Source organism: Triturus cristatus, chromosome 12 (genome assembly GCF_964204655.1).
Source record: "Triturus cristatus chromosome 12, aTriCri1.1, whole genome shotgun sequence".
Taxonomy (NCBI): domain Eukaryota; kingdom Metazoa; phylum Chordata; class Amphibia; order Caudata; family Salamandridae; genus Triturus; species Triturus cristatus.
The window spans coordinates 313852457-313875772 of record NC_140595.1 but is presented as its reverse complement, the minus strand read 5'-3'; the positions used below and the strand labels follow the sequence as shown (position 1 = coordinate 313875772).

Below are 23316 nucleotides of genomic sequence, written 5' to 3'. Positions count from 1 at the left end.
CATGGAAATTTTCATTATGAAGGGCCTGTGTTACTGTTGTATATATTTTATTATGTAAAGAATAGATTCTTGTATTGATTTGTTGTCTTTTGAACAATAGCAAGATAAAAATAAATGCTGTTTCAATAATTGACTCATATCATTTTTGGTGTAAGTACATGGCTTAGCCTGAGAGATATATTAATTTAACTCTTTATATGCGTTCCTACAAATAAATAGGTAGAGCAGCCTGTTAGATTGTTTTAAATCAGGTGCCCAGGGCCTATGTTCCTTCCCTAAAAACCTCAAACTCAAATTGGCAAACCCTGGCCACATGTCAGCCCCTGGTAAATGGTACCCTAGGTACCCAGGGCCTTGTGACCAGGGAAGGCCTCTAAGGGCTGCAGCACTCATTGTGCCACCCTTAGAGGCCCTGTACCCTAACACACACACACTGCCCTGGCAAGCTGAGTGTCTGGGTACAAGACAAAACAAAGAGTCAACATGGCACACATCCCTGTGCGCCATGCCCACCACCTACACTGGCCTGGCATACACCAGCCACCCCTCTAGCTGGGTGCCCTATGCCAGTGGTGTGGGCACAGGAGCATGAGCCCTGTGCCCCTACAGTACCCAGGTCCATTCCTGGGCACTGTAAGTGCAGTGCTGCCATTTAAGAGTACATGGTGCTGAGAGCTCGTCAAACACAAACTCCACAGCACCATAATGGCAACACTGAAGACTGAGAAGTTTGGTATCAAACTTCTCAGCACATTAAACCCACACTGATGCCAGTGTGGGATTTAATGTACCAAGCACCCCAGAGGGCATCTTAGAGATGCCCCCTGAAACCTAACCTACAATCCACGTCTGGTCTGGGAGGCTGCCTAGGCTGCCACACAGCAGACATGTTGCTGGACCCCTGGGTAAGCCCCCGCTCTCCTGGGCCTGCAACAATGCACATCCTGGGCGAGGTGCTAGGTCTCCTCCCCCAGGATGGACAGGGGGAAGCTTCAAAGGCATGCCGCCTCTGTGAGCTTCCCCAGGCCACTTGCTGCCCCCACTCTGGCGGGAAGCCTGGCCGGAAACCCCAAATAAGGACAGGGGATGTGCCAGCCTGCCAACCCCACCCCTCAGGTGGGGGAGGCGAGGTGAAGCACATCGCTGGGCGCTCGCCATCTTGAAGATGGGAGGCCCTGCCCAATCAGGACTAGGCTACTGCCCCCCTCCCACAGGAGAGTGGCAGGCTAGGGGTGTACCCATCCCAGGGCAGGGACCCATTGGTCCCTGCCCTTTTTCCTACCTGTAACGCCCCTAAATCTAGTATTTAGGGGCACCCTGAACCTTCCTTCCTTAGATTCCAGATTCCGAAAAACAAAGAAGAGCAAGAAGAAAGAAGACCTGCGGTGCAGCTGCTAAGAAGAGGAAGACACCAACTGCTTTGGCCCCAGCCCTACCTGCCTGTCGACCCTCGAACCTGCTTCTGCTCCATCCCGGCACCTCTTGTGGCCAGCAACCTCACAAACCCCGGAGGACCTGGCTATGTTTTGGCTCTAAGAACCTGAGACTCCCATGAACAGAGGCTCTGCTCAAAACCAGCTTCTAAACCCTGGCATCAGCCCAGAACCGCGAACCCTGCACACTCTGCACCCACCAAGCCTGGCCTGTGCCGGAGCGAAAAAAGACCCAGAGGACGTCCCCCCGGCGACTGTGACCCCGAATCCGGCACCCAAGGATTCACCTCGACGCACCTGACGACGCCTGCAGCCTCAGAACCAGGTACCCCCCCAACCGCGATCAACAGAGGGTAAGATTTCCCGACATCAAAAGGCACCCCTGCACCCGGCGCCCTGCGGCCCCCTGTGCCCAACTCCTGGGTACCTACCTATCCTCCAACTACCCAACTTACCTCTCGAAGTGGTGGTGGCACCTGAAGAATCTTCGTCCCCGAGCTTGCAGCCTTTTTTCAACCAGGAGCTTTCCCATTGAAATCCATTGAGCGCCCGAAGGCTCAAAAGCACCCTGCACCCAGCCGCCCGAGGGGCCCTGGCAGTGCAACCTCTACACCTATCTACTTCCCCATTTGCCCTGAGCAAGTGACCAGGAGCCCAGCTCCCACAGCCGCGTGGCCTGCTAGTCAGCAGCCACCAACCAAGGCCCCCTGCCTCCCATAGAATAACATTGGGCCTAACTCACTCTGCACCCGGCAGCCCCTGTGCCGCTGAGGTTGTAACAACTGTACTTACCTGACCCTGGGAGACCCCTGAGTCTGTGCCCAGAACCTTAACTCTGCCAGTCGAGTACTTACCCAAAAGCCGATAACCCAATTTTCCTACGTAGGGTAACATTGACTGGCTTCTTCTGAAATTTATTCTAAGTGCGGAGTTTCTAAAACTTGAAATATTCACCAAAAATCAACCGAGTAACGAAAACGAAAATACTCACCTGCTATTAGGAGAGATACCAGTGCTGGATCTTGGTGCCCAGCACTGACCCTGAAAAATATTCACAACCGTACTTACCAGTAACCCAATTTTCATCCATAGGAAATCATTGACTGTTATTCTGTGAAATTTCTTCTAAGTGTCGATTTTTGCAAACTTCAAATATTCTTTAAAAATCGTACCAACTGTGAAAACGTAATTACTTACCTGTTTTAGATAGACGTCCCAGTACTGAGTCTAGGAGCCCAGTACTGGATTACAAAAGTAAGGAGAACCTACTTTACCTGCAACTTGAATTTTCTTCCATAGGGAATCATGGACTGTTTTCTATGAAATTTCTTCCAAGTGTCACTATTTAAAATAGCAAAATACTGCCTAAAAATCACAACAGTAACCAAGTCGACTTTTATCACTTGTTTCTAAGAACAGTCCCAGGACTGAATCTAGGATCCAGTCCTGGAGTTACAAAAGTAATCCTGAAAGTAATCTATTGCAAATAACTTAAAACTTCCATTGAGCTCAATGCATTATTGTGTTTGAAATTGTGTTGCCTATTGCAACAACCTGTAACCAGTATTTACAAAAGTCAATTGCATATTGCAAAAGTATTTACCTAAAGCATCTCATTCTGAGAAAGTATATTTTAATACCTATTATTGGTTCTAAAATAAAACAAACATATATATTTTATATAAATCATTGGCCTAGAGTTCAGTTATTGAGTGTGTGAGACCATTTGCTGACTGAGTGTATACAACAAATTATTTACACTGTCCTTTGATACTGCCTTACTGCTCGACCAAGCTACCACTTTAGAGAGTAAGGTTATATCTAACTTTAGCCTCTGCCAAACCTCTGGGGACTGTGGACTCTGTACACACTGTACCTATTTGGGAACAGTATATACAGAGCCACTTTCTCACACTTATTACCTCTTACAATTTTTAAACCTGCAGAAGTCTGGGTTGGATAGCTGGGGTCTGCTTTGTCGGTCAACAAAGGTGACAGGTTTATCGCTTCAGCCCAGATGTCCTAGATATTAATTAGTATTTTTTTTGCCCCTTCTCACCAGCCAAATTGTATTACTGTTAATTTTTATAGCACAATTGTGTCAATGAGAAGCAAGATATGATCTATTCATTTTGTGTTTCATCTTTCTGTCTAGAGTTTTGAGTGCCTGTATGGTACTTTTTTATATTGGTGTCAGCGTGTTCTATTTTAATATGTCTGAGTGTTAGAGGAGCCTTGGGAGTGGTAGCATACAATAAGTCTTGTTCAATAAGAAGCCAAAACAACCTGGTGCATTTTCTTCTCTGAGCCGCCAGGCAGCTTGTTTATAAATTAATGCAATGAGGCATTTTTACAAAGTTAGGGAGAATTAAAGCCTTTCAACTTAATTTTGGTTAGTCTTGGTATTGATATATTGTGTTTTTTTGTTTTGCCTTAAGTATTCAGAGCTGGAATTATCTGCGGTCTTGAATACGCTCTTTGATAGTCCTACGTGGAGCATGCTGGTAATAAAGTTAATCAATGGGGCAATTATCATTGTAATAGTTTCTAGCCTTCCCTCACTAGTTTGTAAATGCTGGAGACCAAAGTGTCAATACTTCTCATAGTTGTCCGCTTTCTGTTTCGTTACAAGTAGTGGACTTGGACAAGTTGTTACTAAACCATTTACCAAAGTATTTTATAGCTTTGCTATTTGAATTGTGTGAAGCCTACAATGGAAGGGGGCAGAGGTAATTCAAAGTAAAGACTGTAGTCTGGTCTTTGTTTAAAGAGGAGCCTGATACTGAATATTAACTGCTGATAATCTCTAGGATCACCTGGATAGCTTTTTCAGCCTCCTCTGTAAAGATCAGTACATCATCTGCATATGCTGCAACAACTAGGTTACCGGATATTAAAAGGTTATCTTTGATATCTCTTAGTGAGACATGCCGAGGCTCGATTGTAAAAGAAATAAGGGGGGAAAAGAGGGCATCCTGATCTCGTCCTTTGTGTATGAAAGATAGGATCAGAGAGAGTACCATTAATCCTTATGCACACCTTCATCTTTGACCAGACGGTGAAGATCATTCGTATGAAGTCCTCACCTAGATTTAATGTGTTAAGAAAAGCCTGTAGGAAGGGCCTGGAAACTTTGAGAAGTCTTTACCGCATCTAAGGCAACTGCTTCAGATAGAGATGTCATTCTTTTAGGTTTTCATAGCAATTGACAAATAAGACATTATCAGACGCAAACCACCTTTTATTGAAACCTTGTTTGTGCTGGGGGGGATCAGTGTATTTAATACCATATCTAATTTTGCTGCTAGTATTTTAGCATAGACGTTGCAGTTGAGATTTATAAGAGAAATAGGGTGGCAATTTTTGGTTTCTGAATGGCCTTGTCCTTCTTTCAGACGGACTACGAATGTAGCTTTTGCAGTTGTATCTTCTATTTTTCCCGGATTCTTCAAACGGAGTATAAAGGGCATCAAGCAGTTCAATGCTGCTATATGAAAAAATGTTATAGAACTTCCTGTTGAGGCCATCTAGCCCAGGTGATTTATAAAGTTTTAGTGACTGCATGACATTGATAAGTTCGGACTGTAAAACTGGCTTACAAAGCATTTTCTTTCCCTCATTATTTAGTGTGGGGAGTCAAATCTTCTCTACATAATTATTACATGCTTTTACGTCAATTACCTCATTTGAGTTAAGAATTAATTGTAAAATAGTGGAAATTCCCTATGATCCCTTTAGTTGAAGAATTACTTTTATCATCTCTATTGTTAATGCTTTGGATAGATGTTTTGTTTTTGCTGTATTTTAAGTAGTTTGCCAGCATTTTACCAGCTTTGATACTCTAGTCACCCATGCATGAGCTTTGTTAGTCAAGATTTTATTACACTCATGTAGGAAAATGAAATTTTGTTGCAGTTGTCCCACTACTTTTTGCCCCCTTTTTGACTACTAAATGCTGGTTTTCAACTCTGACAGTGCACGCCGGCCTGCTAACCAGACCTCAGTGCCAGTGCTCTTTCCCCTAAATGGAGTTAAAGTCTAATTGTAACCCAACTGGTAAGGACTTTGGCACCCCTATTAGACCCTAGTAAAAGGTACCCCCGATACCTAGGGCATGAGCACTAAAGGTCCCTAAGCATGTCTTATGCCACCCTAAGGGACCCACATATAAATTGCATGCAGCCTGCCATTGCAAAACATGACATGGCACACTCACTATGTGCCATGCCAAAGTCACTGCATGTAATATATGTAAGTCACCCCTACAGCTGGCCTTGTAGCCCTAAGGCAGGGTGCATTATATTACATGCGAGGGTGTATATACATGAGCAGCTATGCACATTTGCTGTCTAGTTCGATTACTGGATGGTACAAGTGAACAGGGAAGTCATCTTAAGTACATGTACTGGACACTGGTCATCACGAGTTACCCAGGCACATGATGGCTTCATTGAAAATACTGGTGTTTGGTATCAAACACCTTGTCCTAATAAATCTGTACTGTTGCCAGTAGTAGATTTTTGAGGCAAGAAACGATGACTGCTCTGGAGGAAGGCGTTCACACCTCCTCCAGCAGGATGGCTAGTGATGTACCATATCAAGGCCATTGGCTTCAAAGCCTCTGCCGCCTTTGATATGCGACCCCGGCTTCGCCCAGACCTGGTAGATGCCACACCCAGCCCTGAGGCCCATTTGGCACCAGGACAGGTAGGAAATTAGCTATGCAGTAGGCGTGTTACACCACCAGGCTAGTCACACCCAAGTGGGCTACATGATGTGCTCCATTAAAGGATTCTTGTTTTTGCTTTGGTGGAATTAGGAATTCTGGGACAGGGTTATGCCTACTCCCCACAGGAAGTGGTCATATGGGGGAGTAGTAACCCCAAGTGTAAGTAGCCCATTGGCTACTACCCTTCACTCCCCTTAATGCCCCACAATTGTGTATTTAAGTGCCCCCGTAACACCAGGAACTTAGATTCGCCTTACTAAAGAAGAAGGACCAAGAAGAGCCAAAGAACACAAGAACTGAGGACTAGCTGTGAACTTAGCCCCAAACCCTGCCTGCCTGCTCCTGTATCGGCAATTGCAAAGACCCAACTTGTCCTGCAGCTGTGCATCTTCCAAAAACCTCGGAGGGCTGTCAGCACTTTGCCAACCAGCCAGCATCCCTCTCTTGAAGTGGAAGAGCCACTTCCATGCAGCCTGAAGGCACTGACCACACAGTCCGGTTCACCAATATGCTGAACACCAGGTCCATCAATGGAGCAGTCCAGGAAGTGGTCATCGAGTGTCTAGGAGGTCATACCCGTTGATCCATGCCATCTTCAAGACGCTGATCCACCCCGGGAAGCTCCCTGCACCATTACGCTGGGTACCAGAGCCTGTTGCAAGCACATAGGCTTGTTTGTGTTCAGTTTAAACACCACCACTGCCAAAACCGGCCTGTACATCGAGGGACTCCAACAGTGGCCAGCTCCACGGCAGAAGTCATCCTGCTGTGTTTCTTCTCCCTCTTCTGCAGGTGCACCAAGAACTGTGAGAGCCTCAAACTCACTGACCTGCTGAACAAAACACCTATGCACCCGAGCCCGCCAGCCAGAGCCCATTGAAATTGACAGTGTCTCTGTGGTCCTGAGATCCTCAAGAGCCAAGCTCCCCTTTGCCTTCTGCCGGACTGGTCCTCCAGTCCCCACTTGCAGCCTCTCTTTGCAGGTAATGTTCCCCATGGACCTCAAAGTGTAGCATTTGAGGCTACCACCACAAAAAGCACCTCTGCACTCAGATACCCCAGGGCAGGTAAACTTGAACTCTTGGTGCTTTCTTGGACCTTTGCCCTGCTTACCTTAAGTCCCGAAGAACAGTCCTGTAAGTCGTTGACAAGTAACCCTATGCGGTGTATGTTTCACCCATAGGATAACGTTAACACATTTGAGGCTCATGCTTCGAATCTGACAGCTGTATTTTCTATGTTTTTGAACATTGCTAACTAGAAAAGTACTTACTTGATCTAGAAGATCTTGGTGTCTAAATTAATATAAAAAGCTATGTTATTTTTTCATAAATTGGTGTTGGATTTTCATATTGAAAGTATTGGGGGGGCTGGGTGAGCATTTTCCTTTTGTTTTCCTGAATTAAATGTACTGTAGCTTTATCTTTTTGGATTTTGCAATCCTTGTTTTCGAGTAACAAATTGTTTACTCTCCATTCTTTATATTCAAATGATAAGCATGCATGGTCAGTTATAGAGATCACTTTGATTTTTTGGGTGTGAGCAGCTGCCTAATGCAAATCTGTTAAAGACAGTTCATCTCAAGAAAATGTGTTTCAAATGTTGATGAAAATTGAAGGAAAGAGTTTGTTGTTAACCCAACCCCAAAACCCCTTTCATCACTGAAGTGGGGCAGGCAGCCGTCCCAAGGAGGTTTGAAGAAAGTGGTCTTGAAACATTAATTTGCAGGCAATAGAGAAAACTGGCACACAAATATCATCCATGCAATTTTCATCGACATTTGAAACATCATGGAGAATAAATTGAACATGGTAAATGCCTTACAAAAGATTTTTAAAAAACAACCGGCTTATAAGTAGAGCCTCTGGTCTAGCATAGTAAGACTTTATTGCAAAAGGTAACTTAATAGTAAAGCCACTGACCGGCTGAGTATAGCACAGTAGGCTAATGGCCTCTAAAATGAATAACAATTAATTAAGTCACAATCCCGCTTGACAATTTCTATGGTGAGGATAGAAAGCCTGATCGAAGGTGTACCGAAAAAAATCAGTGAGAAAGCAAAAGATAATATAGCATGTTTTTATTTCATGACAGCAAAAGGACTGGTATGTTAGCAAACACTGATTAACTCCTAAGGATCAGGTTCCATATCGGACTGCGAGAGATATGCCATTTACTTTAAAGGCTCGACCGGTTCATGAAAAAGCTTGGATCTACCATTATGGATCACTTTGGATCTTGATGGGCTTATGAATGAAACGAAGATGGAAAGGTCAATCAGCCTTTCCGTAGCACCTGCAACTGTCTCTGTGGCATAGTTTCAAGTGATTCCAATCTATGCCCCATTGTCCTTATATGTATTAAAATCATTTTCTTTTGTTTGTAATAAGAGTTGGCACGTTTGTAGTTTAAATATTGAGGGTCTGGGCTGTCTCAACAATTTCGGCTTGTCTTGTGACATCGTTCTTGAGGGTATTCTGTGAGCGCTCTCTTTTTTAAAGTTTCTCTCAAATGAGATACCGAAACATTTTAGAAGCCATGCTTCTAAAAATGCAGTACGAGTGCTCGTGCCATCCTCAGTACTTTATGGAAGAACAAAAATTTGCAGGTTTTCTCAGTGGTTTCTGTCCTCAAGTTCAGTCACTTGTTTATTACTTATTTTTCCAACGTAGCGGTCTTCATTGTAAGTGCCTTTTTTTGTTTTTTAGTACAGTTTTCCTAAGCATTGATGGGACTGATACTGGCTTCTGCTTTTGTAATTCTTCCTTTGAAGTCTTCAACACCCTTCCTTCTACCCAAGATTTCGTTTAGCATCAAATGGGTGTAGGTTTTCGTGCTTTGGGCCAAGTCGAAAAAAGCTGATAGTCATAATTTGATTAGATCTAAGTTTAAATTACACTCAGATTTAAATTTAATTGGTGAGCCTGGAATCAGTGGACTTATGGCCAATCTTGACATTTTTGTCTTTTGAGTCCACCATGTTTGCTGGTGTTGTGCAAGACTGGGTTTAGGAGCAAATAGAACTAGGGAAAGCACAAGGAGCTCAGCAGCAATTTAGATACCCAGTGTTTAGAAGCCTGATATTTTTGCAATGTGAAATTGTGTGTTATTCGTACAATTTCAGCATTCAGAAGTACACTATATCTTATAAGAGACTATGCAGCAGCTATCAGGTCCTGGCTTCCAGCAATCGGTATCGAGGCACGTGCAGCACAATCTGCTGATGTTTTTTCAAAGTTGCAAGTGGTTTTCAGCCAACGGCTTAAAGTATTGGTCTGCAATCACAAACAGCAAAATACATACGACCATTCGTTTTATTGATGTTGCTGCATTTATTAGATCTGATTTGAGCTTGCTCAAGCAAGAATAATGTCAACTCTCTGTAACATAATTACGGCAGTAGTAGTGATGTGTTAGTATGGCACAAAATACCTTTACATGTAACTTGCACATAGAGAGTTGTTTACTGGACTTCACCTTCTAAAGTAGCCTGTCAGACCCCTTTAAGTCTGTTCTGTAAAGTTGTGTGTGGATGTCCCATGTGTATGTATGGGCTGTGTACCAAATGTAAGAGGCCTTGCAGATTAGGGCAGGAGGGCAAGAGATAGTGGTTTCCTACGGAAGTATGGAATTTGTCTTTACCCACGTCCTGCCCTTTTTTCACTCTGAGGTGGTAACTCCTTCCGGTTGATAGATGTAAAGTCTGAAGGTTTCTCCCTCTTTTGTGCCCATGTTAGTTGTTTCTCTGCACCCAAGAGTCAGACCCACCCCTTCATTCTGCTGATAACAGAAGACAAAGACTGTTGCCGGCCACTCTGAAAGGAATGAGCAAATGGAGCAGAACCACCTGAAACCTGCTCCATAACTTTGTCTGTAGAATCACCAACCTCTGTTGGCAAACATTCTATAGAAATGGGTCTGAGAGTCCAAGTAAGTATATCAAGATTTCTCACTGAAAGGAGCCCAGGCAGCACCCCTGCAGGGTATTTGAGATATTTCTGGGAATCAGGTCCAGCAGCTGACAGCCAGCTTCCCGACCAGGTGAGGAGATATCACTGTGGGTTCCTGTTGGAAGTGCAGAGGTCTTGCCTTGAGAAGAGGAGCTTGTTCTTGCTGCAGAGAAAGAAGTTGTGTTTCTGCAGAAGGAGACTACCTAAGGGAGAGCCTATCCCAGTAGCCTGGAAGAAGAGAAAGGAGTGAACAACAAGATATACTTGCACTGCGAAGACGAGGGAGATATTGGTGCCGCAAAGACCTGTTGAGAGTCCCAAACCCTGTCCCCCAACTGGGCCTTAATCATCTTGGCCCTTCTCCCTTCCAGAGAGTTCAGCGAGGTTGACAGTGCTGGCTGAAGCTGCATATTTCCAGAATGGAATAACCTACTGCTCACCCACAACCTTAAGAGTCCCAGAGGAGTTCTGGGTGATGTCCAAGCAAGATGGCTGTCTAATCCAGAGGCCCACTCCAGTGTAAAGAAAAAGAGGGTCATCCAATACCGATCTGTGCTCAAATACAACATTAGACCCCGCCGATTGCCCTGTATTTAATAATAGCTCAGAGGGTTTGTGGTGAAACCCATATGGGGAGGTATACTAAGAGTCAATCACCTGCCTGAAATTTCTATACTCTGTTTGGCACTCTCTTTAGGTTTACAAAGGAGTGACATCTGATTCACAGCACACAACATCAAGCATAAACCAACAAGGGCATATACATCAAGAATGTTGTTCTTGAGACACTAGTTACTCTATGCTTTGCTGATCTCCAATGAATGTGTTGGTTCAAATATCCACAAGTACATTGCAGCAGATCGATCTAAAGGCTCCTTCGGATTTATTTCTAAAGTACAGACCACTGGAGGATTCATAGCACCCGTTACATTTGTCATGCTATAAGGCGTATGGCTACATGTCTCAATAAAATGCAGTCTTTTATAGACATGACAATACTACACAGCACCATCACCTTCACACTCCTGAGGACCGACCAGCTTCAGGCAATTAGATGAGCTCAATAGATAATGATCGCAATCTCAACTTACAATCCATAGGCTCACCATTGATTCAGTAAACCAGATGGCAGAGCCATGCAAAGGAACAGCTCAGCACACTGTAAGATGAGGTAAGCCTCATCGCTTTATGAAGAGCAAGCATGCTCAGTAAGATTCCATTACTGTAACATGTGGCAAGCAGTAAAGTGATACACAACCCCAAAACTAAATCTATGTATACTACATATGCCAGTGAACACTTAAATTGCCATTGCCTAATGTAAATATTGGGCTCATGCTGATTGAGCAAACCCGACAGAGGACAAGCACAATATCAATATGGCCCCACCCTCAGCTCTCTACCAAGCACAAATGTATAGTGCTGACTCTTCGTGCGCTCCAACACCCATAACTTGAGACAATTGGCATGCAAATAATATATGGAAGGGAACACTATATGCTTGTCAGCGGCACATCCACCTTATGGAATACATTTTAGGAACTATTTGATTGCACTATAATAAAGGCGACATAAGCAACCCTAAGGCTGTGACCTTCATCAACTTTGATTAGTGACACAACCAAGCAAAAAAGTAGGGAAAATCAGACTCATCTCAATTTTGCAGGTTAAAATGGAGGGCGAATGGTAGAGCGTGAAGATGAACCACTGCACACTGCTTTGGAGAATTTGAGTCAAGATTTCGGTAAGTCAGACTTGTGGGGGCTCTTCTGTGAAATGAAAGGTAATCAGTCTGGCCACCATTAACCCTAAGATTAATTCACTTACCAAGCATCTCAACAACATGAGAGACAGACTGGATAAACCGCAAAACCAACAGGACCTTGCTGAACATAGAATCTCAGAGGTGGAGAATGATGCGACCATGCAGGCAAAGTTGCAAAAGGACTGCAAATGGAATTGCAGAGCATTAGGGATAAACTGAGTATTTAAAGGCCAGTTTATGGAGAAGTAATATATGCAGTACACGGCTCCCAGAGTTAACAGCAATAGGCAGGGTTGAAAATTATGTTGAGAAAAAGCTTTGTGACAACTTTGGCCAAGACAATTCATGCTCTACATTTGTGGTGTAACAAGCTCAGGCCTAGGCTTGGGCCTAAACAAAAACCTGGGCACCCCGCCGCCTCAAAATCTCAATGCTCCTCAAGTACAGAGATTGGGAAAAGATTTGCATACATTTGGCATCCTTTTTATTAACGAGAAATTTAAATTCTTAGAAGAATACCTGAATGGGGCACGGCCAACATTAATGGATGTTATGACATACCATAGATTGGGTTAATCCTTGGGGAATCCTTTTGGCCCCAAGTCTGATGAACTTACAGAATGTTCAATTTGGATGATACTTGTTACTAACACCTGCCCCAGCAAACTGATTGCAAGAATGTATGCTAGTGTTGTTAGTGATATTCCAAATGAAGATGTTCAATTAAAAAGTAAATGGGAGAAAGAATTGAATACTGACATATCGGACAAGCAACTGATATACTAGTGTCAACAAATTAAAGAAGAATCCACTTATGGTAAATTCTGGCTGACACAACTAGAATACATACATAGAGTCTACGACACTCCTGTCAGCATAGTGCAGTTTGGTTTACCATTTGATGGTGATAGAAAGGGCTGGCTTTGGCAGTGATGCTGGAGAATCTAAAATCGTAACTGACAGACCTGATGCTGCTGCCACTCCACCAGGTAGCTCAATCTAAAATACTACCAACAATCACTTATGAAAGTGAAGCCATGAGAGGCAGAGTTTCTAAAACTCTGGACAGCACTCGAGTCAAGGCCTACAGAATCATGTTTAACATTCCGAACTACTCCTCAGCAGCACAAATCTGGCTGGAGTTTGGCTTAACTAAACAGTCCTTGGCAAGGCAAGCATTCAGTCTGCTGGCACAAGATCACGAACTCCGTTCCTAACACTCTGAACCACCTGTTCTGGCAAGAGCTGCAGCACAGAAATACATCACCTGAAAGAAGCTTCCTTCAGGAATCCCTTGCTAGTACCGGGCTGTCCCATCTTTGGGACATCCCAACTAGTCCTGCAGTTTTTTGAAAAGTGGTCTGGAAATCAATTATAAATCTCTCACTGGTAGAGGACAAGCCCACATTCTCAGACCAAAGACACGCCTGAATGACTATCAACGGCTACCAGACACTAGTCCCTCAAAAATACTTTAGCCTAGGTTACTCTAAGTACAAAAAGGAAAACATATTGAAACACCATCTGGGCATAATCCTGTCTGCTCTGCATTTCCACCTTGGCAGAAGGAGCAAACCTCAACTTGCTGCTGCTTGTGCAGTAAAGGCACGAAGGACCCGCCACACATGCTCTGCATCTGTAACTATCTGAAAGAAGAAAGGACAGGACTGCTTAAAACTCAGTTCAACTTAAGAGGTATCCACACGTGGAGACAGGCAGTGCTGACCTGCTTTACCTCAGAGGACCCACTGCTTAGCTGCGCTGGTAGAAAAGAAGATGCCAAGAGCCAGCCTACACACAGTAAAGTTTGCATCCGCAGCTGTCACGGAATCGAGCGGCCTTCAGCACACAATCCTCGATCTCGGTTCATAAGCACCACCCTTTACTCTCCATGATCGGGTTCATAAAACACAAATTCCCCACATTTGTAGGAAATCTCCCTTCCTTTGATGGACACACCGCACTTTGCACTTTCCCAGGTTTACCACACAAGGAAGAGTCGGAACACTGGTAAATCAGTACCCCTGACTTATAAGAGCACATCTCAAGATTCTGTCTGCACTGACTGACCAACTTTAACTGCTAGTACTACCGCAAAGTGTTGCTCTATGTAATTTTAACTGCTGTGCAATTTTGTTTTATATCTACCTTTTAACTGTGGGTTTTACATGGTATTTTATTTCTCCTTTAAGCTGGCTGTATTGCACTGGTTTGAACTAACTATGCAAATAATAAAATACTTACTTACTATTGCTAGCGATGTGGTGAGCAAGATGCGGACGCATTACACTTAACATGGTCAAGCCCACAGATATATTCCTTTTGGAAGGAAATTGGGGATGCATTGAAAAAGATGACCGATTATGATCTAAATGGGATATCCTTAATGGCTATCCCACGTCTGTGAAGGGGTACCCAAAGGCTATCCGAGGTTTGTTGCACTCGCTCTCTTGTTTGGCAAATGCAGAGTTGCTATGGCTTGGGGAGGTGGCAGACCACCCAAATTAGCTAACTGTATAACCGACATATCGACATGATGCGAGTACACTGAAAAATAGGTTTCTGTGCTTCCCCGCTCGGCCACCCACAAAGATATAGACCCCATTTAGATCGTATTTCTCTTGAATAAATGAGGAACCTTAACCCACTTATCCCACATATACAGCCTTTGATAAAAGAGCATATTAATTATGCGATACAAAATCCTCTGCAAGTGTGCTTTTCAAGATTTACTGTAATATATCATATGTGCAGAATCTTGTCTGTCAGCTGATATGATTTATCAAATGAAATAATGTCTATTTTCTGATGTAAAGCATTGTTAAAAAATTGAAAATAAAGTTTTTTTTTTAAACTAGCAGAGTTATCACACCGCTGTTATGATGGGCTGTATTTATAGATGGCGGCCGCTTAGTCTTCCCTGCATACATCTGCTACAAATTGTTTCATCCCCGATAGTAGGGCAGAGTGTTGGCTTCAAGTAGTGCGATACATTTGAGTTAGTGAAAGACATCCATCCAAATTCTTTAAGCGTTAATGAGTAAATGTTTGAAAGATTGAAAACATAAAATGCTGCAGAAGAAATAGTCTGCACTACATGAATAATTATGTACATTTGTAATGACTATTGTGACTGACATTTGGTTTCCTCAGCAGCTTTTTTTATAGCATGAGCGTATATGGATAGTGATTATTAGCTGTAAAGCTATGAACTGTTGAAGACAATATATACGTAGGGGAAGACCCAGCATAGTTGGGGGTGGTGTTACAAGGAGAAATTATGGGAGGAGGCCCAGGGAGGTGTGCTGAGGAAAACTAAGGATAACAGGAAAGTGACCAGAGTGACAGTTTTACTTCAACTTCTTGGTCAAGTTTCTAGTAACCGTGTGACCTAGTGGGTGTTACCTGGGTGTGAACTGTTTGAAGAGTAAGGCATTGTAGCCTAGGGGATTTTGGTCGGGATGGTATTTAAAATACTTGGGAGCATGGCAGGAGTTTTTTCTTTCTTGTATTTTCTAGTATCCAGTTTATCAAAGCTACTAATGCAGAATTTTCATGCCCATTCAGAAATGCAGAGATTGAAAGCAAGGTACGAAAGAACACCATTACTGACAACCTTGTAGACAATGCAGCATTTTGTGACTGTGATGAGAGCAGGCAACAGCAGCCAATGAAATACAAAGCTGGAGTGATTCCATCAATTACAGTAGACTGGTGTTCTGAACTTGCCTTTTGGAATGAATGGTTTAACTCTGTGGAGCTCAGATATCGGTTCTCCAGCCAAGTGCTAGGCAATGGGTGTATTAAAACAAAGTGTGGAGTTGAGATGGAAGCCCATGAACTTGCGAAGTGAAGCCAACCATGTTAACTTTGTTGAGCTATTTCCAGATTACAATTAATCACTTGTGTTACAGATGATCACAACTTAGTGTGCGTCAGGGTAGGCCTCGACATCCAGGCTTTGATAGTGGTGAGAAAAGTCTTTAGCGAGTTAAATGCTTGCCTGGATTCACTTTAAAGTAGAGCTAGGTATTATCTGCATGTTGGTGGATGTTGGTATTTTTGTCAGGCATTAGAAGTACGGGGGTTTTGTGTATAAACTAAACATCAAGAGACTGAAGATGAAGCACTGTCGCACACCGCAAATCACTGGCATAAACTTTACTGGTATAAGATCAATGTCTCCATTTGGAACAGACTCTGTTCTTCAAATGAGATTTAAACTCAGTAGAAATGTGTTAAAGTCTTGAATCTGGGCCATTATGTACAGCACCAATTGGTTAGCCACTCATACAGAAGTCCCCAGTAAAGACGAGAAGGGTAATGAGGCAAGGGTCCGCCACTGTCTGCACTACATAGGACATAATCTACTACTCAGATGACAGTCCTGCCTTATGGTGTGGGATATGATTTTGCAACAAATTTGTCTGGCTAAGGCCTTTTCAATGATGGTGTATGATTGTCCTCCCCACCTCCCACTATGGTCTTTGGAATATTCTTCCTCTATCTGTGGATAGAAATACCTGCGTGAGAAGGGTTCAAGTACACCTAGGTTACCATGCTTGGCCAACCAAGCGTTGCACTCATCCTTTGATATAAGGAGCTCTTTTGAGCATTGTGGAACTGTGGCTGTTTCTTTTACATCAGCCTGAATTGCCATGGAGAGGGAAGCATTTAAGGCAAAACAACTGGGTAAGTGCTATTCTTTCTTCATCGATAATGAGTTAACTGTTTTGGGAAAATATTGAGTCCATGTTCCATTTATTCGTTGCATTTAGATAAAAGCGTAAAGATATTACATACATTCATATTAAAAGCATGGTCCCAACAGATGTGATAAAAGCACACTAAGACATCAACATCTTAATCCAATTTTGTAAGAATATGAAATAAATATTACACTACCTGGGTATCGGCCATGATGTTTATAAAATCTGTCGACAGCTCTTAGCATTAGGTACAGCGCTAATTCACTGTCTGGGTTATCCATGCATGATGCTGAAATACAAAAATCTTATTTTAGACAAATGCAAATGTATCTGTTCAAGTACTAAAGATACCATAAGATTAAATGTTTCAGGAAACTACGTAAACATGTTCCCATTTTTTCTTCTTAATGTTAAATGGTTAATTTACTTTGATGGCGACTAGTTGCTCAAAGTGTACTGGCTTTCTACTTCTACCTTCTGGAAACAGTCACCTGATTATAGGTCTCGAAACTGGCCCTCAAAGTCTTTGAGAATACATAACCAGGTGCACTTCCCATGCACCATGCATGCACCAACTCTACAAGCTGCTCAAAAACGTATGGGTTTATTTAGACTGATATTTCCAGCATCTTTTCTAGCACTCAGTATACAGAATATATGTAATGAGCTCATTGTTGAGTTCGTTTCATCCTCTTAATATGTCCAGCCAAACCCTATTCTCAATTTGTGTTCAGATTCCACAACTTCACAATAGGAAAAACGAGGAATGAGAAAGGCAGGATTGGGGAGCCAACAACTAAAGCAAGCAAGACTCTTCAAACTTTTGGCAAATTGTTCATCACCTTCTGTGAGAGAGAGCTTAATGGTTGCAGACTACTTGCAATACAAAGATGGTCTAAAGAACTCAGACACCAATCTGCCCAGGTACAATCTAAAAGTGTTCCTGTCAAACAAATGACTTACCTTCAGTAACGCTCTTTTTGGTGGACACTATCTAACCACAGATTCTTCACCTTAAGAATATCCCTAGGCGCCAGCCTGGATCCAGAAATATTTAAACCAGTGCGACGGTAGGTGGCGTTTTGAAACTGTGTCGATGTTATTCTGCCCTTAAAGTGACGAGCGGAGCCACATAGAAGTGTCACCTATGCGTGATGACGTAAATTTCTTTCAGGAACTCTTCCGCACCCTTAGAGGTGGAGCATATGAGCACACAGAGAACCAGCATGCAGATTACTAGAGTGGGTTCTTTTTATGCGAAGCATCCATGCCACAAAACAGTGAGACGGGAGGGTGATGAAGAATCTTAGGTTAGAAAGTGCATCCACCAGAAAAAGCCTTATCAAAGATAAGTAACTTGTTCTTCTAACTGCATATTCCCCACTTTTGGAAAATATACGAAAGCTGTACCTTCCAAGGTGGTCAGTCTGTGGATGAGTAAAACTGAAAAGTCCTGCAGAAAGGTGTGAGCGAAATGCCCATCTTGACAGACCTGACTGTCGAGGCAGTAGTGCTTTGTGAACATGTGCAATGACGCCCATGTAGCTGCCTGACAGATATCCATGACAGGCACTCTACATACCAATGCAGTTACAACAGCCGTGGCTCTAGTGGATTGAGCTATTAGGCCTTTAGGGAGCTGCTTTCTAGCCAATGTGTAGCAGATCTTAATGCAGAGGATTACCGATCAAGAGATGGCCCATTTCTGCACCGCCTTGCCCATCTTCGCCCCGGAGAAATTCACAAATGGCTGATCATCCACTCGATGGTCTTTGGTCCGATCTATGTAAAATACGAGCGCCTTCTTGGGGACCAACTAATGGAGTCTCTCTTTCTCTTTTGAGGAATGAAGCAGAACAAAGAAGGCCGAAGTGTAATAGTTAGACCGATGTGAGAAGGAGTCACCCCCTTCGACAGAAACACTGCCCGAGTACTGAGCACCAACGTATCTCTGAAAAAGGTGGCGTAAGGAAGCTGGAACTAGGGGGCTTGTGGTCCGCTCATCCAGAGTGCGTATATTATTGTCAACAAGAAGTTTGTCTTCAAGGTGAGCAGATATACAAGGAACTGCATGGACTTGAAAAGGATGCACATGACAAAGGTGCGGACTCAATTCAACGTTCTTAATACAGCCTGGCCTACCATAGCTTGTTGATGAGCTCATATATACACAGTAATGCTTTATGAAGGTGGGTGGCGTTGACCAAGTAGCAGCTATTTCAAATAACTGATCACTTGATATTACCCAAGAAAGCCATGGTGGATCCTTTTTTACATATAGTGCGCCCTAGGAATTACAGGAATGAACTGTTTTGCCTCTGTATAATTGAATGCATTTGAAAAGCCCCCTTGCAATGCCTGCCTTTGAAACAGATTGTCTTTTGAAAGGTTTAGCAAAGGCCACAGAATTTCAATTTGTCTTTCAAAATTAGCCCATTCAACATAGCAAATTAGCACCAGTTTTACTTCTAAGGAGTATAATGTAATTTCTGCTATTATATCAGGCTGTGGAAAGGAAACGCAGCTCAATTGTCAGATTCATGTGTAAAGTTTACACCACTTTAGGTAAGAACTTGAATATTGTCCTAAGAACCTCCCTATCCCTGTGTACTTGTATATCTGGCTCTAGAATAGTTAAAACTTGCAGTTAACTAATTTGTCTGAGGGAAGTTACCAGAAAAGTGACTTTCCATGGAAGAACTGAGTGAGGTGGTTCAAAAGGAAGTAGAGGTGGGGTTCTTGGGGAGTATAATCCTTTTGAGTCCCTCCATGCTCCTTCGCTACAGGAATGCAAAACAGATGTGTGTTCCCTGTTTTGCATATATGCAACTAAGTGAAGATGTTTAGACATATATGCTAAACCTGCCTTCTGGAGGTGAAAGGGAAACTTTAAATAGATTGGATTGTATAGAAATACAGAAATGGACGAACCTCTTGCTGTTGGTTGCATAACAGTGCTTAGTGCCTACTGTAGGAAAGCCATACACTCATCTGGGAGGTGTAACTATCCAAATTCTAAAACGTAAAGTGCCATATGGCAAAGCTTAGCTTGCTGGGTGTGGCTGCCTGGTCTGACCCTCAATTGTGTAACCCAAGTCAGAGATATGAGAATGAGGTGTTCAGCCGTCAGAAGCACTTGAAGGTTTCCAGCGTAATACAGTTCTTCAAGAATGTGTGACCTTCCCTTCTGCAGAGACCAGGTTACCCAATTATCCCAAAAGTTTGGGTATAAACATTTTAGAACCACTCGTAATGTAAGACTTAGTCTTACCCTCACACAGTCAGATCCTGCTGTTAAACTAAGAAACCCATCAGCCCTGACGAAGACCTGAAACCCTGTGAGGGCTCTTTTTTTGGGGGTCGAAACATGTTGGCAGTTATGAAGAATGATAGGGTAATAATTTACAGTATACATCTACTTTTCATCTTTTAATCCTGTTCTATGTACCCATGAATAGAAAGGAATCCTTTTGGGTATACGTGGAGACAGGTTTAACAGTGACCTGGATCTCTTGCTTATCCAACATAAACGTATTCTGAACCCCCCCATCAGTGATGTTGAGGTGATCCGGAATGTACTATTCTGTCAGGATGGGAAGAGTAACCTATAATGAAGCCTGCCAGTATGATGTGAGTGAGGCTTTCTCTTCCATTCTAAATATGACTGATCACCACAAGTATATTTTTATGCTATTGCATCAGGTTTGTATTTTTGGATGTGGAGCCCTGCCTCATCTTCCTGACTATGTATAGGATGAGTAGGAGAAGTGGAAAAGCCATGGTCAATTCATCCATAGAGCACCTCCCATGGATGAGTACCTGGAGGTGAAGCTTTGCAATTTGCATTTTCTGGGGTGGTGTATAGGTCAGGAGGGGGTTCAGTGGGTGTTTCATTGGCAGAAGTATCTGTGGAGGACTAGCGAATGGAGTTCCCACTCATAGAACTAGCTAATGTGTCCTGCTTAGGAGGTAGGCAAAATCGTTGTCCATCTCTGGGAGGCGTTCTGCCAGAAGATGTATCAACGAAAGGGAGGGGGTGTTAATTTTCACAGGATAAAGAATGGCGCTTGCCGAATAGCATGAAGGTAACACAAATGAAAACAATAAATGCGGTGCTATAGGTGAGGGAAAACCCCTAAACCCTCGGTTCTGGACCAGGGTCCGAATATATACATTTTAGTAAATAAACAGTATAATCAAGATTTACATTATATTACCTTAACCTCTTCAGTGCCCATGACGAGATAGTCTCGTCATGGAGCACGGTTGCGCTGTGCCCATGACGAGACTATCTCGTCATGAACCCCACCCACTAGTGCAACGCCCGGCACAGGAGGGGGAAAGGGCGTGGCACTGAAGGGGTTAATCCAAAGATTTACAGTGCAGATAATAGAAGGAATTGCACCTAATCGTTGATAAATATTATGACTACCGGGTCGGAACTATCACCAGTTGTAAGGTCTAAGAATTAAATTACTCCGTTACAGCCCTGAAGAATTCAAGGGTTTACACCCCACAGACGAAACACGTGTTGGCTGGCTCGCTAAGCAATACACCATTAAAAGTGAACATTTCAAAGAAAGGACATCAGTGTCTTCATCCTTGTTCAACGGAAACTGTTATACTGTTTATTTACTCACATGCGTGTTGCTGCCAGAAGATGTACATGACAGCATATTGGCCGATGCCAAATCCTTTAAGTCCTGGCGGAAAAGAGGTGGAAGAGTGTGCTTCACAGCTACTGAATGTAATCTAGCAGTCATGTTGTCCGTGCATACAAGTACTATTTTGTGGTGTATCATGAAGTAGAAGGCTTTGATGGCAAGGAAAGTGGCCATGGCTTCCAGGTAATTGATTTGTCTCCACTGGTGAAGGAGGGGGAATCAAAATGCCCCGTACTGCCATATTATGTAAACGTGCACCACTCAACTCCACCCCACGAGTGACCTGTGGAGGGTGGTCCACAAAGGCCTACAATTGAAAACAAGAGAGGGTCCCTGAGTATATCGTTTAAGAAGAGGAAAGCAGGGAATACTAGAACAATGACAACAGAAAACCTCTTCTTAACTTTGAATTACTATTCGGGTGATACCTCCATAATCAAGAACATTGTCCCACAAAATTGTATTAATTATTCAGCTATTTATTTATCACAAAACTTTTTGTTTTTATATATATATATATATATATATCCAATATAGGTGTATTTCAATTGCGAAATAAACATCCAGCACTCCGAAATAAGAATGGGCACTCGGTCTTTATTTTTCATAAACGAGGTGTAACATCAACGCGTTTCAGCAGACTCGCGCTGCCTTGTTCACGATGTTTTGTGCACATATATATATATATATATATATACACTTAAAAAACCATAGGTTTCACACATCTTATAGTTAGCTGGACATTTCACTCGTGAAAAACCATTGAAATTCCCCCGTTATAGTTAGTGCAGGCAACTATAACTCACGCGACCGCAATCCTCTGTTACATCACTGTATTTAGACACTTATTTACCCATGTCTTCTTCCATTAATTTTTAGCTATACATATATTACAAATATTTTTTTTTCAGAAAGACACATATGTCATCAGTGATGTAATATCTGACGTCATCAGCAGAGGATTGCGGTCGCGTGAGTTATAGTTGCCTGCACTAACTATAACGGGGGAATTTCAATGGTTTTTCACGAGTGAAATGTCCACCAAACTATAACATGTGTGAAACCTTTTTCCATAGGACCTTTAGACACAGCTACAGCCCGAACGGCTGAACGGCTGAACAGAGTTACTTGAAATTTGGCAGAGAGGTAGTCTACAGGTCAAGGAAGTGCCTTTTGTAGGTCTGGTGTAAATCTGTTCAGTAGTTCCTGAGAAAATAACATTTAAATCAATATATATATCTGTGGCAGCTTACGGTGCGCTTACCGTGCGCTTACGGTAAGCTTACCGTACGCGTACGGCGCCGTGCGCGAGCACGATTCTGATTGGCTGTTAGATCTTAGTAAACATTCGAATCGGTCGAAACCAGGAAGCGGCGGCCGCCATTTTCTCTCTCGCACTCTGAGGGGGGGAAGCAAAACAAAGGTTCAAAACATGTAAAGGGGCATGTTAGACAGCTCCTAACCACCTAGCCTTGATTAAGGTGTCCCATAAGAACCCCCAAGGCCAAAAATTCAATTTTATATTTTTTAGAAAAAACGCTGATTACGCTTACCGTACGGTAAAAATTATTTATAAAAAAAAATATCCACATTTCCCCCCCCCCCCCTTCGCGCATAATATATCCTCCGTGTGCGGACGGTGCGTACATGGCCCATCCAGCGTAACGTGGGCACGCGGTGCGCGTAGCGCACCGCGTGCCCACCGTGCGTGCACGGCACTAACCGCGCGCGCACGGAACGAACTGCGTTAAGTGGGCGCGCACGCCACGAACGGCGTAAAGTAACTTAGCATTTTAAAAAACGTACAAATTCACTGAAAAAACCATAGGTTTCACACATGTTATAGTTAGGAATTAGCATTTAAAAAACCTTGCAAATTCACTGAAAAAACCATAGGTTTCACACATGTTATAGTTAGCTGGACATTTTACTCATAAAAAACCAATGAAATTCCCCCGTTATAGTTAGTGCAGGCAACTATAACTCACACGACCGCAATCCTCTGCTGATGAAATATGTGTCTTTATGAAAAAAAAATATTTGTAATATATGTATAGCTAAAATTT

General features: G+C 43.0%; 1 protein-coding gene across 1 annotated transcript in view; it reads right to left on the bottom strand.

Moving 5' to 3' along the window:
* NAE1 (NEDD8 activating enzyme E1 subunit 1) overlaps positions 1-23316 on the bottom strand; it is a 161598-nt gene that overhangs the window by 47495 nt on the left and 90787 nt on the right. The window contains exon 17 of the mRNA XM_085639586.1: positions 16783-16875. Coding sequence (XP_085495712.1) covers positions 16783-16875 — 93 coding nt within the window. The remainder of the gene's footprint in view (positions 1-16782; positions 16876-23316) is intronic.